Below are 18,792 nucleotides of genomic sequence, written 5' to 3' on the forward strand. Positions count from 1 at the left end.
GTGAAATTTGGCCCCATGGTCCACAATAAAGAGATTTTACAAGACGGAAGAGGATACTCGAGGGGTAGTTACACTCTTGTAGGCTCCATTGCTCCGGCTCTAGGACAGAGGCTAATTTAGCTCTGCAGAGCTCAGCATTCGAAGGTGTCCTCTTGTGGTATGGGTAGGAACTGAGCACCGTATGACCCTGCAGCTGGCTTGCGGTACAAGTCCAGATTAAGTTACTGTTTAACAGCCAACAAGAGAAACATAGTCTAACTCCAAGAATAATATTCAGATTCAACATTCTGAAAGAATCATTGATATCCATACTTGACAAGCTCTAATGACTTATTTTTAAAAAAAAATAAGTAAATAAAGTAAAAGTACAACTTAACTTTTTGGGCTGTCTTATTTCCACATAAAATTTACAAGGCAGAATTTTTGTAAGTTGGTGCTTGTCGCTGAGTAGAAGCTCCCGTTTGCTTTCAGTAGATTTGGCCAGTCAGGGGCCTTTAAAACCAAAGAACAGGAAAGCCCAGATCATTCCAGATATCACTCAAGGAATCTGGACATAGCACCAATGACCTCAAGGTCATATATTGGTGCAAACAACACACGGGCAAGTGATTTCACTCACTGCCATAAATGATAACCCCTAACCTCACTGCTCATTTTTCAAACAAATGAGTAATAGAAAGGGCTTGGAAAATGCATTCCCATTCCTGGGGGGGGGGGGAAAATAATGCACATACCTTACCGGGGCGGCCCAGAGAAATTATCTTTGTACACAAAAGCTGAAATTATATAAACTTGGAAGGCAACAGATTATGAAAACCCTGCAAATTTATGTTCTCCTTCCACTCATCTCCCCTCCCCACTAAACTGAGACACCAAGTCTGGGATTTGAGAGTTACAGCTATGATCCTGGCCAAAGTGACCCAATTACAACTGAAAGCTTTTGGCTCCAGGAAGTTTCAATAGACCAGTGTCTGCGGGACCATCACCACCCCTCCCTACCCCCACTCCCACCAAGTGCTCAGGGAATAGCCATTATGTCATTAATTCTTAAGAAATATCTATTAAAAAGGCCAGGGGAGTGGAGTAATTTTATGTATCTTACAGAGGAGGGAACAAGCACGGACATTATTCATAATTTCAAGAGAGGAAGAATATTGGCAGGTCATGCTGATTTTCTGAACGTTGTCAGGCAAGTTTAGAAAGCAATTGGTAAGTTTATTGGAGTAGCTACTTCTCTGACAGGCACCAGGACAAAGAATCTCAGACAGATTCTGTCTGATGAAGGCAGATTTCTGGCTCCTCGTCAAGGCACTGATCTACCTTTCCCTGGAACAAATGTAACTTAGAGATAGTAGAAATATGGGCATATTGACAGTGAAAACTCTTATTTTACAGTGCAAAAAGACTATATAAACCAACGTAAGATGAACTACTAGGTGTCTGTATATGCTGTTAAAGGAGCTGGAAAACAGGAATGGTCTAGAGATGACCATTTGCAAACAGTTTCAGGAAGGGACACACTCATGTTGGAAGACCCTCAACAAGCTTGTGGGAATAAGCGATGTTCAAGAATTCCTTTGCAAAGCTTTCATGTCTGTTCATAAATGAAGAGATTAATACATAGTTCTAGAGAATACTTCAAGTACTTTCACAATCATGATTTCATTTTATCCTTGTAATGACCCTGTAAAGGGTTATTACTCCCTATTGGGTAGAGAAAGAATCTGTGTGGAAAAGTTAAACGACTTGCCCTGAAGGTTATCAGAGGGCAAAAAAAATAGGAGGTAGTACTAAGTGCTGCTGGTACAGACAAGAGCTGATGTTTTGAGTTCTGGTTCTCAATTTGGTGAATGTTATGTCTGTGGTGGCAGAGTGGTCTCATACCACAAACGAAGATGGCACAGGCCTGAGTATGCAATACGAATCTGTCATAGTTAGTATTTAACTTATAGCTAATATTTAAAATGATTGATGGGGGTCAAAGGAAAACAGCTCCAAATCTACATATTGTTTCATATTATTTCGTACTTGGAGTTATACATAGTATCTTTTTATTCAAAGATTTGGATTCCTACTGGAAGATCCTGAAGAAGACTTTGGATAATTTCACAAGGTAGGACATATTTTGGATTTGCACAAGTGTAGCTGGATTTTGTTGCTGATTCTAAGAATGGCTACCCTCATTTATAAATGTTAAAATCAATCATCCCAGTAAAAGCTGTTACCAACATTAAGTGCAACCAATTCCTGTTTAAATTCAGGGGAAGTGAAGACATATGCTGAGGCTCTTCTACATCCTCTCAAGTGTCCGTCATTATCAATGTCTTCCTAGCTAAAAGCGTACAAACCCTAGAAGTCATCTTCATCTTTCTAGGTCTCGTTTCTCATGTGCCACATGAGGGCACTGAATTAAATGATCAGGAAGGTTTCTTCTAATTCTTAGACTGTATCGTACTAGAAAACAGGATCCCAGCCCAGTTTAAGAAGATATGTATCTGTTTGCTTTAAATCAGTGCCAGTGATGGGAACTTTAAATGCTGTTATAGAAGATGAAACTAGAAACTTGTATCTGAGTTCAGCAGAACGGTAACAATTCCGACAGTTCTGACTAGGAATGTGGGACGTGCAGAGGGATGCAGACCAGCTCCACTTAAGAGATGCTCGCGGGGCTTCCCTGGTGGCGCAGTGGTTGAGAGTCCGCCTGCCGATGCAGGGGACACAGGTTTGTGCCCTGGTCTGGGAGGATCCCACATGCCGCGTAGCGGCTAGGCCCGTGAGCCATGGCCACTGAGCCTGCGCATCCGGAGCCTGTGCTCCACAATGGGAGAGGCCACAACAGAGGGAGGCCCGCATACCACAAAAAAAAAAAAAAGAGAGATGCTCACGTCTGTCTCAATGCTGGCAGAGTCCCTGCGGCCAAGATTCAGAATGCTGGATTTTAAAATCTCTGACATATACTCCACTTCAGTCACCATAAAAAGATCTATCTGGCAAGTGTTTCCTGGTCACCTTGTATGGGAACCATTCTGTGGTTAGGCTAACAAAGCTGGCCTCCAGGGCTGAAACTCCTCAGTTGCTCACAATCACTAAAATTCACTTTCATCTTCATTCTCAGAGAAAAGAAAATAAACATCTGACTTTCAGAAGAGACCAAGGGATCCATCTTGATATTGGAAATCTGGCCACGGGCACAGAAGGAAGGCGCATAGGAGGCAGGTTCAGAGTTTTCTGGCATTGACTCAATTCGTTGTTTTCTTTTTTTCTTTAAAACTTAGAATCTCAGCTCTAGGACACAAGCTCACTGCAAACTCCAAGCACCCTCAAGACTGCTACCCTTAAAGAAAAAAAATAGAGACTACACGTGTGCACAGAGTCTTTGAGGTAACAGCAACCTCACTGTTCAGAAAGATTAAAGAGTTTGAATAAAGGATATTTTCCCCCTCAGACGGAGAAACAAACACATCAAGTACTAACTGCCTCAGTGAAAATCCTTTGTTGAAGAGGCAAATAATTATGAGATAAGAAATAAGAATAAACTACCAAATGCTTTGACGTTTTAAAAACAAATACTTCAATGTTTTAAAAATGCTCATTCACCAAAACAGAAACAATTAGCTTTATGAGTAAATAACATGTAACCAAGCATCCAGAGAGAGAAACACAAGGAGTAATAACAACTTTAAAAGAAAAAGAGAATGAAAGTAAGTTTAATATGATATTGGGTAAGAAAACATTCAGAGGATTTCCTTGATGGTCAGAGAAGGCTTCCTGAAAGAGGCAAAATGAGGCCACTTTTGGAATACAGAGATTCTGCTTTTGCCTTTTGTATAGAAACAATTAGTCTTCTGTTCCTATAGATGGCATTTAAAAAGCCAGCTGGCCAGCAAAACCCTTATTTCCATCTCATAGGAATCTAACTGCACATGAATATATTCTATAGTCTATCAGTTTACTTCTTGCCGTAACTCAATTGTTTCCTCTTAAAAGATTTGCTCTGATATTTAATCATTATTGGCATCACATTTTTCAATCAGGAAAACACAATTCCAATGAACTTGTGAAAAACCTTGACCATGATTTCCATGTATAATTTAAGTCAGTGGGCAAACGTGATTTGATTCACAGAAAACTGCATCCGGACTTTTGCCATTTCCCCCCCACAAGGCACAGCTCATTTCACAATCATGTTACTTGAGATATGAATCAATGGATGAACCTCACTATATAATTTAAGAATGAAGAGTTGATGAAACTATCATTCAGTATTACACACCTTTCAAAACACTTCTTCAAACCCTCTTAGATTTGAATTTCACAGCATCCTGGTGGGTCAGGTAGACTCAAATATTGTTAATCTTGTTTTACAGAGAAGAGAAAATATGGCCTGGAGAAGTGAGATGACCAGCCCAGGATCACATCACAAATCAACAGCAGAACCAAGTACTATACGGTTGACCCTTGAACAACTAGGGGTTAATGTGCATATAGCTTAGAGTCAGCTTCTATATCCATGGTTCCTCAGCATCCGCGGATTCAATCAATCACGGGCTGTTTCGTACTGTAGTGTTTACTATTGAAAAATATCTGCGTGTAAGTGGACCCGTGCAGTTCGAACCCATGTTGTTCAAGGGCCAACTGTTTTTCCCTAATACCATCTATGCTATTATCACAACACTAATGCAGAGAAATAGCAGCAGTGGCAGCAACAGTAGGAAAATGAGAGCAGCAAGTAATTGCTGAGGTTTGACTGGGTGCCAGGCACTATGGTAGCACATATATATATATGATGTCATTTGATCATTACTCAGAGCAATATGGATGGATGTCATCTCATGTGACACTGAGGGGACCAAGGCAGACTGAAGGAACTTTGACTTGGGGCACGCAGCCAGTTCATGGCACCGTGGCGACTCACCTCCACATCTGTCTGATGGCTTGTGAATCCTGACCTTGTCCTCTGATGGCTTGCTGGTGGCCTCAGATTTCTAGCCCTCAAGTCTGCTCAGAAGTCACCTTCTCAATGAGGACTACCTTGAACACTGCATTCAAACCTGTAGCCCCCATCCCTCCCTCACCCCAAAAAAGTTGATCCTCCTTACTCTGCTCTACCATGTGATCTGATTTTTAGTTTCTGATGTTTATTGTTAATAGAAGCTCCAGAGGGCAAGGATCTGTTTTCTCGTTTGTTTGCTTTTCTTCACCAACATACCCCAGGTGCTCAGACAGTGCTATCCACGAGAACTTTTTGTAACGATGGAAATGTTTTATATCTGTGCTATATTGTAGCCACTAGCCAGAAGAATAAAACTGAAAAGTGGCTGGTGCCACTGAAGAACTGAATTTTTAATTTTATCACAAATAGTCACATGAGGCTAAGGGCTCCCCAACTGGATAGCGTGTGCCTAAAACAAAATCTAGCACAGATAGACCTCCCAATAAATATTTGTTCAATGAATGAAGTTCTAAATAAGTGAAGAAGACATTTTCCATATAGCCTACAGACTTCTTTTCACTAAGTTTTATGCATTTTTTCAATAGAATTAGTGGCTGAAAGAAGTCCAGATGAAGAAAAGTTTGAAAATTCAGACAGCGTGACCAAAATAGCAAGCACAGATTTCTCAAACTATTGGCTCCTTTCTGTCATCTGTGACTCAAAACCTTTCAAAACATTTTTTGAAAACAGAGGGAAAGGAAACCAGCAGCACATAATAAATTCCCATGTATGACAAATATATATACATATATATATATAATTACAAAGATTACTGTAGTTACTCAGTACCTTTTTGATCTTGTTTTTTTTCTCATAGGACTCTGACAGAGGTTTCTTCTTCTGCTGAGGTGTGTCTTTGGAGAATAAATACTCAAATTCGCTAGTATCCCGAATATCAGGTTCTTCTAAGGAATCCCACAAGGTTGGTGTAGAATTTTGGCTTAAAAGAGAAAATGGCGAGTTAAACTTAAGAAACAAGAGAGAATAGAATACAGTGAAATCCTTAATTCATTTTTTTAACTCCTTAAAAAACTCTAATAACGCTTGAAGAAAAGCTTTTTACGACTACAGATTTTTTAAGTCAAAATATACTAAGTATTAAAGCAAACACACATTTCCGAAACAGAATGGTCCTTAGATATAACCAAAGAGAGAGAACCAAAGAAACCCCATGGGATCAGAACTCCTGGGATTCAGATTGTTGAGGCATGGAAACTGCCCCTCCCTCCCTTTGTGTCATTTCCATGACGGGTAGAAATGGGCATCGTATAAAGATTGAAACAATAACCAATTCTGAGACGTTCATAGGATAATTCTTAAATAGAATGAAAATGGAGTGCTTGGGTGAAGATGTGCCCTCTTTTGAATTTTTTTCTATTCATTTTAAATATAGTTCTCAGGTTTAGCTCGGGTTAACTCAGCGCAGGACCCATATACGTGAACAGGCTGTGCTCATTTAGAAATACCTGATTTTATAATACACCACCCAACAACAGGATTAACAATAAAAACAAAGCAAAACCCCTACTGCACCAGCCCCCGCAGAGATTTCAGCAAAAGCAGCCATGGGGAGACTGTGTTTTGTTTGTTTGATTGGTTTTTTTTCTCTCTCTAAAAACAGGGATACCCTAGTTTTGAAACAAAGAAAGGGAAGAAGATATGGGAAATCAGGTTCAGAACAACTGCCTCGGAGAGCTGCCTTAGATGGTTTACTACCCAGGCTCCTTTCAGTCAGAACACATTTTCTCCCAAATGTCTACTTTCTTAACTTACTTTCTCATCTTATTTTTAAACACTTTTAATGCTTATAGACATTTAATAAAAAGTCTCATCCACACAGCAAACATACACATCAAACGTGTGTGTATGTTATGATCCATAATATCTACAAGTACTTATCTTTGTTTTGGTATGCATTTTCCCAATGAAAACTAAAAGAACTATTACTACATGGGGTGGGCCACACAAATTTTTTGATACTAAAAGACAATTTTTCTTTTTTTTTTAATTTTTGAATTTTATTTATTTTTTTATACAGCAGGTCCTTATTAGTCATCCATTTTATACATATCAGTGTATACATGTCAATCCCAACTGCCCAATTCATCACACCACCATCCCCACCTGCCCGCCGCTTTGACAATTTTTCATATTTGAAACAGTTGGCAACACTGGCTTTTCCGATCTGAGTGTTCACATTTTGCTATGTGCCTGCCTTTGCTGTGAAATATGACATTTGGTTCTGGCCCATAACAAAACTGAACATTTGTTTCTCTCCACTTTTTTTTAAATTATGATTTTTCTAATATAATATTTGAGGCATTTAAGAACATATATGTGACATATGTAACTTATAATGTATAATAGTATAATGAATACCTGTGAAATCGTCACCCAAGGGCTAGAACATTTCCAGTGAGGTACATCCATCTATGTGCTCCTTCCTCAGCACCGCCCCCTCCCTCCCCCCACCCCCCTTAACTTCAATTCGAAACATGAACACCTTTAATGTTAAATGCTTTTCTCAGCTGCGCTTGGGAAAGGGGATATTGGTGGGAGAAGAGAGCCAGGAAATTCTGGAGCATGCAGCCTCAGGGCTGCTGGTCTGGGCCTCAGGAAGGTTCTGGGAAGCTGAGGAGAGGATGCCTAGAGGGAGGTGATGTGACCCACAAAGCAGATTATTCAGACCCATGCCCCCATCTCCTGCACCTGTACCGCTTGGCTTCCCCTCCTAGGACTCTGAGCTCAGGTCAGTATGACTAAGTGCTATAAATCCACTTATATTCTGAAGTAAATAGGCTTTGGCAGTCAGGGTGAACACCTCATCACCATCTACAACATTGTTTCTATGGGAAAAGGCATTTCCAAAAATGAGTAACAGAATTTTGGAATACCACCTCTCAGTGGGTTGGGGGCAACTGGGCTGGTGGGGCAGTAACAAGGACTTGCTCACAATGGACCGTCTGCCATCATGGCCAGCTCTTTTCTGACCACTGAACACACAGTTTGAGCTCAAAAGAAGAGGAAGAGGAAGGCAGGAGGAGGTGGGGGAGGAAGAAGTGGGGAGGGGACAGATGCGGGAGTAAGCAGGGGGGAGGGTGCAGGGGGCGGAGGAGAAGACACTTTCTCACCAGGAAGATACTTATTAGGAAGCCGAAAAGGTAGACAGATGAGGATTTCTTTCTTCCTTTTTTACTTTTTTAAACTAAATGGCTTTTCCCTATTCTAGAAACCAGAAAACAGACATCAAAGAAAGCAAAATGGCAAAAGTTAAAAACCATGTTAGTAGTGAAAAGCAATCTAAGTGGATGAGAGGCAGTGTGTATATACTAGAGAAAATTCATATTTTATTCTTAGTTCCCCAGAAGACCAAGACCAAAATTGATTATGTGCTCATTACACGAAGTGCTTACCCCTCTGGCTGTACAAAATATCATCTCCTGTCAAAGAACACATTCCATATAATTTTACTTTTGTCCATAATGAATAGTACACAGGGTCTTCAGACCATTTCAGTTTAAAAGACGTATTCATGCTCTGAAGTACAAAAACATTTTAAGGAAACCATAATAAGAGAGACTAAACCCCTGTGCTTGGAACTCAGGCTCGAGGCTGACATGTTCACCAAGCAGGGCTCTCCTGATGTCCCAGGTCAGGGAAGTTGGAACATTCATCTACTTTTCATTTTGCTCAAAACGCAATCCCTGGTGGTGGCAGGACTCCAAACTCCACATGCCGTTCTCCCTCCGCCCCTGGCAGTGTCCACATTTCCCCTTTTTATAAGAACACCAGTCATTTTGGATTAGAGGCCCGCCCTACTCCAGTCTGAGGTCATCTCAACCTAACTAATCACATCTGCAATAGCCCTATTGCCAAATAAGGTCACAGTATGAGGTACTGGGGATTAGAGCACCGGCACATCAATTTGCAGGGAGGCAATTCAACCCATCGCAAAATTGAAGCCCTACACTTATGGCTAAACTAATAAGAGCTTGAGCACTCAATTGTCCTCTTTCTCAAACTGGCAAACTATGTAAGGAGAGAAAACTACTATGCTTATCTCCAGCTTGTCTTTGTTGTTTTAAACAGTGGATGAAGGGCCCACATCTCCCAGTGGTTACTGTTACACCACTGGTATGGTCTAGGTTATTGTTTGCCCATGAAGCCTTATGGGAATGAAGCTGAGGCAGGCTAGGGAGACCCAGGTGTGGAACAGCTCTGTGTGCCCTCAGAACACATACTGCCAGGGCTGACAGGTGGGCTTCATCACCCTGGAATGGCTGCACATTAATTTGAGAACACTAATAAGGGAACATGGCTGCAAATAAATATACTGAGAAATTATTTCTTAGGAAATGTCATCTGAGTCTTAAATGGGAATACTAGTACTTTAGTTAACGGTACGAGCTATTTCAGGACCATCTGGAATGGTTTTTTAACCACTCGTTTGGGAAATGTAAATATAGAGTATTATATTTAAATATAATAAATAAATAAATTTATTAAATAAATAAATTTGCCCTTAATTTTTGGTGAGAGGAAAGGGACCAAATATGAAGTATACAATCAATTTAGTTCACCATATGCTTAGTGTCAAGGTGTGCCCCACCCCTCCTAGAGTGATTTCTAGTTGCTTTCTCACTGTGAATTGCAGTTTATTTTGTTCAGTATACTGCCTTCCCCAAGCGAAATGTTATAGAAATAGAAAAATTCACCACCACATCTTGAGTTGGGGAATTAAGTTCAAAAATTTAAGTGTAAAAATCTGTTCTATATTTGCTGTTCTTTGCAAACAATGAACTTCGCACCTAGAGAGTGGTCAAGAAGCAACTCAACATCTTTCTCGTTGTCCTTTTGATGCTTTCCAAAATGGGGCAGAAGAAATCTGATCAGATCTGTTTGAATGGAAATTTCCAAGCAACCATCTCTTGCTGCCTTACAGACCCACTTTAACAACCTATGCAAATGGAAGATGCTTTTTAGCTACCTACCCACTGGCACTTTCTCTGGAGGGCAACAAGGTATAAAGATGTGAGGGTACTCAGCAGCGAGGGGTAACAGAGTTCAAGCAGAGGGAGCTGATATTTTAAGACTCCTCTCCGACCTAAAGAGCTAATGATTCAGCTATGTCCAGTTCTTTTAATAAAAATTGAAAAATTACACCTACCTGTTGAATATACACATTATAGGGTTGATGATACCATCTAAAGACAAGACAAATAATCTAAAACTCTTCAGTGAACCTGAAGTATGGAATCAGGCTCAATGTCTTTGTGACTACTCACTAATTGCAGAGATGTTGGAGAGCCCTGGGCTCTTCTCTAGTCTGGGAAATGGAATATATACCATCGAGAAGGGTCTGACACAGAACACGTCGTTTCTCCCAGCGTCAATCCATACAGAACACAGAGAAGACCTAGTGGAGACATTCTCCTCAAAACATTCCAGCCTTGTTTACCCAAGGCATTCACTACCACATCTGAGAACGAGTGCCACACTACAAAGATGCTGAACCAACAGGAATACAACATCGCTTGTCCAAAATCCTGCCAATTCACAAGCTGAGAATGGGCCAGGGGAGTTGAGCTTACCTCTTATCACTTATTTGTATCCTAGTCCAGTACAGAGGCTTCATGGGACAACTGGGTTCGACGGCTGGCTTCCGAGGACACTGGCTAGCAGAAGGGTTGACTCCGAAGAAGAGTCCAGGAGGAGGTGGAGGCGCAGGTCCTGGGGGTGGCGGAGCAGAAGGAGGCCCCCCACTGTTGGGCGGAGCGGTGGAGTGAGGAAGTGGGGGGGGTGGGGGAGGGGGGGGAGGTCCAGCACTTGGAGGCAGAGGAGGTGGCGGAGGTGGGGGAGGTCCAGTATTCACAGGTGGTGGTGGAGGTGCCAGTGGCAAAGGTCCAAGTGCGGGTGGGAGGGGAGGAGGGGGAGGGATGGCTGCCAGTAGGGGTGGTGCGGGAGGGGGAGGGGGAGGGGTTGCTTTCTGCTGACTCGATGAGATGCTTTCCGCAGATTGAAGTGGTACACTGGTGTCTCTGCTGTCATTTGGGGGAGAGAGTTGGCTTAAAGAGGAGATATTCAGCTTTTTGGGTATTATTTGGTTACTTCTGGTTGTCCTGTCTTCACCTTCGCAGGGTTTGAGGAAAGTCTCTCTGTCTGTCTGGATGCACACATTTCTGAAAGTCTTTGGAGGGCAGTCATCGTCGGTGGAGACACACACATCCCTCATCTCTTCACATCCTCCTCGCCATCGGTGTTCTATCTCGTATTTGAGATTTTCAATGGTTTCTTCTAGTCTCGCTGTTATCACCGCATGCTCACCCCGGATATGAAAGGCTTGAAGTTCGAACTGAGCCTGTAGAGATATCAGTGGGAAAGAAAGCAAAAAATTTATCAAAAACAATTATCAGAAATAAAATATTCAATAGCATCCCCACACCACCATAGCACAAGGCCACATAAACACAGGGAAAGACAGAGACGTTCTTCTGCGAATCCAACAGGGTGTGAATTCCACCTTGTGAATTTTCCAAGGACTTAAACAGTTGGAGTAAAAGCATAATTTCATCCAATCTGAGCTCACAGGGAACAATAACCATGGATTAAGGGTAAAAGTAAAACTGTCATCTAAGAATTTTCATTGGTTTTAATATCAAATGCAAAACAAACTTTTAATAAAGATTTGAACATGCCTAGATATATCTGTTATTACTTTTGGTTTTGGAAAAAGAACAAAAAAAAAAGGTTTGGAGATACTTTTGGCTAGGAGCTGCAGTTCTCACAGTTTTCCACAGAATGTCTCACCTCTGGGGTTTCCAGGCCAACACAGCAGAAAGAAAAAATTCCAGAAGAAGCTATGATGTGTGTGCATTTTTTTAAAGTTTCCATATCAAAGCTGCCCATGATCAGTATTTGAGTTTGTTTTATAATCATTCATAATTTAGTAATAAATGCATAGAAAATGAGCTTATTAAGGTTTGCTTTTTTCTTTTCCACATACTCTATATTTTCAACTATAGTTTATATGAAGCCAGCCTTTTTAATGCTCATCTTCTCAGTTATGTCAATACCTCGAGTCTACAGTTTTTCACTTACCAGCACAAACTGGCATACTCTTGGCTATTAACTAGTCCATTTCCCAGCATTCAAAGCCATTTAGCTTACTACAGTTAACTGGGAGGTAGTCAAATTTACAATTTTATATTTGAGTTTTTCCAAAATCCAATTTAGCAGTAATTAAACATTTTTGGTGAATTTATTTAATTTCTGCCTTCCCCATCAGACTACAAACTCCACAAGAAGAAATCAGGGACAGTATCTGCCTTTATTTCTGTATCCCAGCAGCTAAAACGGCAAGTACCCACTACTGATGAGACGGATGGATAAAAACCACTGCAACAGGGCTTCCCTGGTGGTGCAGTGGTTAAGAATCCGCCTGCCAATGCAGGGGACATAGATTCGAGCCCTGGTCTGGGAAGATCCCACATGCCGCGGAGCAACTAAGCCCGTGCACCACAACTACTGAGGCTGTGCTCCAGAGCTTGCGAACCACAACTACTGAGCCCGTGTGACACAACTACTGAAGCCTGCGCGCCTGCAGCCCATGCTCCACAACAAGAGAAGCCACCGCAATGAGAAGCCCACGCACCACAATGAAGATTAGCCCCCTCTCGCTTCAACTAAAGAAAGCCTGCGCGCAGCAACTGAAGGCCCAATGCAGCCATAAATAAGTTTATTTTTAAAAAAAACTGCAATAGTTATATTCCATCATTGTCCCAAGAGTCTTCCCTATGGCTAATAAGACTTTCTTCACTGTAATTTCAGCCCACAAATGTCTAGAACACCAACGGGTATATAAGTACAGATCCGTTTTATATTAAAAAGGTAAAGAAATATTTTCAGTGGCCTAAGTCAGTCAAGGTCATGACACAGGAAAATTCTCCATCTTCATTAAGATAACTTTTAACTGTATTTTTACTAGTTTCACCTTTTGCTTCCTAAACCAAACCCCAAATAACTGTGGTCAGAAGAACTAGAGACAGGTTTTTCTAAAGCTGAACTTCTCATATGTGGACACGGCAGCTGCAATCCAACTCTGAAAAAATTGGCAAGTTCAGGGTACCATCTATTTCTTTGCAACACAGAGGGTTAAGCAGCACCTGAGTTCTGGATTCAAACCACCTGGTTCACATCCTGGTTTAGCCTCTTGCTAGCTCTATGTCCTTAGGCAGGGAACACTGTGTCTTCAAGCCTGAGTTTCCTCAAGTGTATAATAAGGAAAGTAGCAGACCATCTCTAGGGTTTTTATAAAGGTAAAATGAAATAGTTCCTATAAAGTGGCAGGCATTATGCCGGGAACACTAGTTCTGAATAAATATTACTGTTGGTTACTGTTGCTAAGGATAATATTAGAGTAAGAGACTAACAGGTTTCTAAACATTCTTCAAAATTTCCAAACAATGTCACCTTTGTGGAGTGACAGGCATAAAACTAGGAAAAGCTTAAGCAGTCAGGATGAACAACGTACTACAAATACAAACGTTTACCCAAACTTTCACCAGTTCTACTATCAAATGGCTGAAAGTACTTTCATGCTTCATTCAACCCTGAGATCAAGATGACCTTTGTTTGGATGCCCTACCCATCTCCATCGCCCTCTGCCTCCCCTGCCCACCTCCAGCCACATTCCAGCCCTGATTCCCACCTTGGATTATCACGCATATTTAAATTTCATTTTAGCGACTAGTTTAGTTCTGCCACAGCAAACTAAATCTTGAATGTTGTTCCTGACTAACCTTCTTCCAAGCAGGTTAACAGTCAGGTAATATTGATGAGCCAATAATTGCACTTAATCTTCAACTTCTCAATAATATGAAAAAGTTGCAAAGACATGTTCCACAGAAAAACTTTCCTTTTATCACACAACTGGACTGTATCTACACAAAGCACCCCACCTCTCCTGCTTTCCACCTCTCAACCAATGACCTTCTGAATCTGCTGAATCTGATGTATACATCTATATATACCATTCTGGTGGCTCTGTAATTTATTGTTTAGCGTGGTGGGTACAGCACAAATTGGTTAGGTTACTTAACCTCTCTAGACCTCAGTTTTCTTATAAGGAAAATGGGGGTAATAACAGAACCTACCCTGCAAGGCAGTTATGCAAAGTAGATGAGTTAATACATGTAAAACTACACATAGAGGAGTGTTTAGAACACAGGAGGTGCTACAGACGTTTGCTGCCATTATTATTTTGTCTCTTGGCTGCCTGACACATCACCTGCTTTCGGCTCTCAGCATGTTCCCCAGCACCAGGCTCTATCCATCTAAAGCAAAAATAAAGATGTCAAAATCCATTTTTAATCCCTTCTAGCTGTCGCCCTTTCTTTCTCACACTACCTCTTTTTCTTCACAACAGAGTTTTGTCTCGTTTTGTTTTTTTAAGAAAACACACAACTCTTGCTGCATCTATTTTCTTATCCATGCTTCCTTTAACCAATGACAATTGGTTTCTGCCCCCACTACCTTCTTAAAACTCCATGATTTGAGTGTTACGTCTGCTCAGCACTTTTCAGGGATTTCCGCCCTCAGCTGCATTGTTAAACTTGACTGCTGCCTTGCCTTGAAATTCTCTGCTTCCCTGAACTTCGATACTCTCTCCACCCACCGCAATTTTCTTCCTATTTCTTGGCTCTCTCCAAGCAATCTGTGGACTCCTTTTCCTCCAGTCATCCCTCAAATGTTGTTCTCCAGGTATGTCCCTTGACATTTCATCCTCACACTACACAATCTCTCTCGGTCATCTTGTGTACTCATGAGGTAAATTACACTCATTGACTATATACTGCAACTTCCAAATTGGTATCTTAAAACCATAATAATTCCAACTATCCTCTGGAACTGTTCTACCTGAATATTCTTAATCAGCCACCTCAGACTCAACACGTCTGAAAATGAACTCATGATTGTCAAACTTCAATTGCCTCCTCCTCTGAAATTCTTCTTTGCAATTAATAGCATCATCATCCTCCCAACCCATCACATCCAGAAACCTGGATATCATGCTGGATTCCTTGCTCTCTCTCATTCCCAACATATTACTTATCAATGAGTTTCATTAATTTCTCTGATTCATTCCTTTCCGTCTACCCCCACTGCCTCAACTCTTCACTGGGTCCTTCTCTACCTGGACAGTGGCACAAGCCACCTCACTAATTTTCCTGATTCCAGTTTAGCCACATTGGTTCCATGATGATTTTTTTTTTTTTTTTTTGCGGTATGCGGGCTTCTCACTGTTCTGGCCTCTCCCGTTGCGGAGCACAGGCTCCGGACACGCAGGCTCAGCGGCCATGGCTCACGGGCCCAGCCGCTCCGCGGCATGTGGGATCTCCCCGGACCGGGGCACAAACCCGTGTCCCCTGCATCGGCAGGCGGACTCTCAACCACTGCGCCACCAGGGAAGCCCCCCTCATTCATTCTTTATCTGTCCATATGTAACAGGGAAGAACAAATCTGACTTCATAGTAGATCTATTCCTTTTGCTTTCACCTTTGGGCTTTGTTGCACATGCTTAGTCATGCTGGCTCTGCACCTTTTATAAAAGAGTGTGGCCTACAGCCTGAAATATACAGGATAGCCTATTCTCAGGGCTCTAACCTTTAAGAGTCCATTCATGTGGAGATAAAATTTTCAGAACAGAGAACGGCATTTGTCTGTTGGAGGTTTACAGGAACATCATGACCTGACCTACATGGACAGCTGCAAGAACAAAGGATTCTGACACCAAGGAGTTTGCAACAACTAATCATGCCCCTCCCTCATCTTGCCTTTAAAAGTGCTTTGCTGAAACCCTTTGGAGAGTTTGGGGCTTTGGGGGCACAAGCCACCCATCTCCTTGCAAGTCCCTGCAATAAACCTTTCTCTGCTCCAAACTTGTTTGGCACCACTGTGTGTCGGACACACTAACTTGCGTTCAGTAACACGTATCTTGTCAATTATTTCAAATTGTTCCTGGCTCTATTACAAATAGGCATCTCAAATCTGCACATATCATGAATCAAGCCTTCAGGAAAGTTATTTTTTAACACTATTTTACACTCCACTTCCTGTTAAGTGCCCCTTCTACTTTGCACATGGAAATCATATATTGTTTTCCCTCCTTTGTCTAGAGCCATAACTAGAAGGACTGTTAACGACTTGATGAATAAAACACAGAGAGTAGAACTTTCTGTTGAATAATCACGTACCCCCAGGCAGGACCCTGGAAATCTTTATGGAATGTCAAGCCCAGACCCTCACAGCCGAAATTACAGATAAGGCTGAATCAAGGGAACATAATGCTTTTAAACCCTATTGACTTTCTTTTCAGTTTCCTTTACTTTCACATTGAACATGGTGCTTGTACACAGTATACAAAACAATTTAGAAACCTTCCGATCATTTTTAGATAAACGTTCTTTAGGACATATGAAACATTATGAGTTTCCCTCTCCCCAAACCTCCCTGCTAAAAATCTGTTTTTCTGCATTCACCCCAACATATCATTTGAAAGGAGACAGGTCTAAAGTTTTGACATCTTTCCAGCCTGCCCCAAGTTTTATCTCCAGACTTCATCTAAATTTTATCTATCTCCCTTTAGTTTTAACTTGATTGCTTCTACTGCTTTCATTTTTAATCACATCCTCTTCCCACCTGCAATAGTCTGTCTATAGTCTATATCTATCTCCTTCTAAGCAATATGCAAATTCACAGTCTTTAAGAGAGCAATCGCAATTAAACCACTCTGTTCCAATCACCCTTTTCCTTGACTGACACTGTCTTTATCTGTTTAATGTAGTGGTTCTCAGCCTGTTCCCCGTCAGAAACACCTACAGCACTTTGTAGAAAATATTGACGGGCAGGACCATCTCAAAAGATAATCATTCAATTGGTCTGAGATGGTGGTGCCCTTGCACTGGTATCCTTAAAGCTCCCCAAGGGATTCCAATGGGTAGCCAGAGTTGAAACCAACAGTAACTGTTCTTAATCTTTATTCTGCTCCAAACACAGCTGAGATAGTATGGCACTACAATATTGGTAGAATTTTTTTGGCAACGACTTTTAACTTGGGTCATTCCAGAATCGCCAAAGGAACGTGTTATTTGAAAAAGCCCCTTGCTAATTCTGATATATCCCTATGAGGGAAATATCCCTTCATTACCCATATTGAGAACAGTTGTTTCATGCAGCAAAGAAGCCTACATTCTTTTCATGATACTCATGGCTCTTCAAAATCTTCCCTCTGCTTACTTTTCCAGATACTTCTTTATACTTTCCCTGTGTTGCACCAGTACAGATTCAAACATCCCATCAACTCCCACATCTTTATGTTTTTGCACATGCTGTTTCCTCTCTGTAAAACACCCTTTCTCTCCATTTTCACCTAGTGAAAGCCCCGAAGGAAAACTCACTCCATCGCAATTGAGCCTTCTGGCTTAAACTTTCCTTGATTCCTCTTGACAAAAGTTTTCCTTTGACTTTGTTGCCAAAGAACTTTCTAGGTTTATGTTGCATTACAGTCATTTATGTTTATCTTCTTTGCAAATCTAAAAGCTCCAGGCAGTTGGGGACCATGGCTTATTCATGTTTGAACTTCCAGAACACTGCACTCTGCTTAGTGATCCACAAATGCTTATTGAATTCTTTCTTTAGCTTTAAATATTAAGACTTCCTTGTGCCTCTGTATTACCCACCCAACTAGACTCAAAGTTCCAAGAAAATGTAAAAACAGAGAGACATGTGGTCCCCTTCCTCTTTGATAGGCCTAAGCACAACATGGACTATGAAATTTCATTGTTGTTATTACCTAGAAAATTCAGTGTGGGTATTTCTATAAATTAATGTTGATCCTTAAATTTTAACAATTTAAAAATATTTGGTGTGGATAAGTGTTCTCTCCACAATAAGCTTAAAGGCTATTCCCATAAGCATAGTAAACTATGCAGTAGGACTGAACCATATTTGTGATCCTAACCTGATTAGGAATTGGGCTCTAGGAAACTCCTGCAGCCTCCTCAGGGGCTGGTGCTCCCTTCCCCTACAAAATCCTCATTATTTTTTAATATCCTCCACATTACCACTGCTCAGAGATATCATCGCAGGAACACATTGTCCTGAAGCCCAAGCAATAGATGGAGACTTTGCTTGTCTGGTCCCCACAAATATGCCTGTTGAAAAGAAGGTGGAAAAGTGCCTACTGATGAAAGACAGCATACCGGTGCCAAGCACTGTGCAAAAAATCACCCATCAGCATTTTGTTGCTACGAACATTCTCTCCCAGTGGTGCTGCCAGGGGCCATTAAAAATTCAGGTTATCTGCTGTACAACTTGAGTAAGTCAGCCTTTTCCAGGGACTCTTCCAAATTCTAAATTCTTAGGTTGGGGAAAGCAAGACAATTCCAGGGGACTGCACAGAAGGTCCTCACTTCAGGAAAGTTCTAAAATGCTAATAATTACCACACCCAAGACTTTACCATATCTCTTTCTCTTCAACTTCCTAGAATACAGACAGCTCTGCTCATGAAAGCTTCATAAGGACGCAAAGCATAGTACCATCTAAGCCATGTAAAGAAAGTCCTAGCTCTCATTATGAATGCAAATCAACACAGGTCAAACAGACTCATTAAGGTACTCTGAAAACACACCAGTGGTTCAGTATGCAGTTCAGATAAAGTTGGGCATTACTTCTGAAATGTGATACTTATTCCAAGGATTCTGAAATATACTTCAAAAATAAGCAAATATAATTATGGAAA

General features: G+C 41.2%; 1 protein-coding gene across 7 annotated transcripts in view; it reads right to left on the reverse strand.

Moving 5' to 3' along the window:
• Positions 1-18,792, reverse strand: part of FMN1 (formin 1) — a gene marked incomplete at its 5' end in the record, with an annotated part of 410,703 nt that overhangs the window by 208,283 nt on the left and 183,628 nt on the right. For all 7 annotated transcript variants that reach the window (XM_081226859.1, XM_081226858.1, XM_081226857.1 and 4 more), the window contains 2 exons: positions 5,783-5,933; positions 10,585-11,351. In XM_081226859.1, coding sequence (XP_081082985.1) covers positions 5,783-5,933; positions 10,585-11,351 — 918 coding nt within the window. The remainder of the gene's footprint in view (positions 1-5,782; positions 5,934-10,584; positions 11,352-18,792) is intronic.

The sequence above is a fragment of the Mesoplodon bidens genome, assembly GCF_964165515.1.
Source record: "Mesoplodon bidens genome assembly, chromosome: 3".
NCBI lineage: Eukaryota > Metazoa > Chordata > Mammalia > Artiodactyla > Ziphiidae > Mesoplodon > Mesoplodon bidens.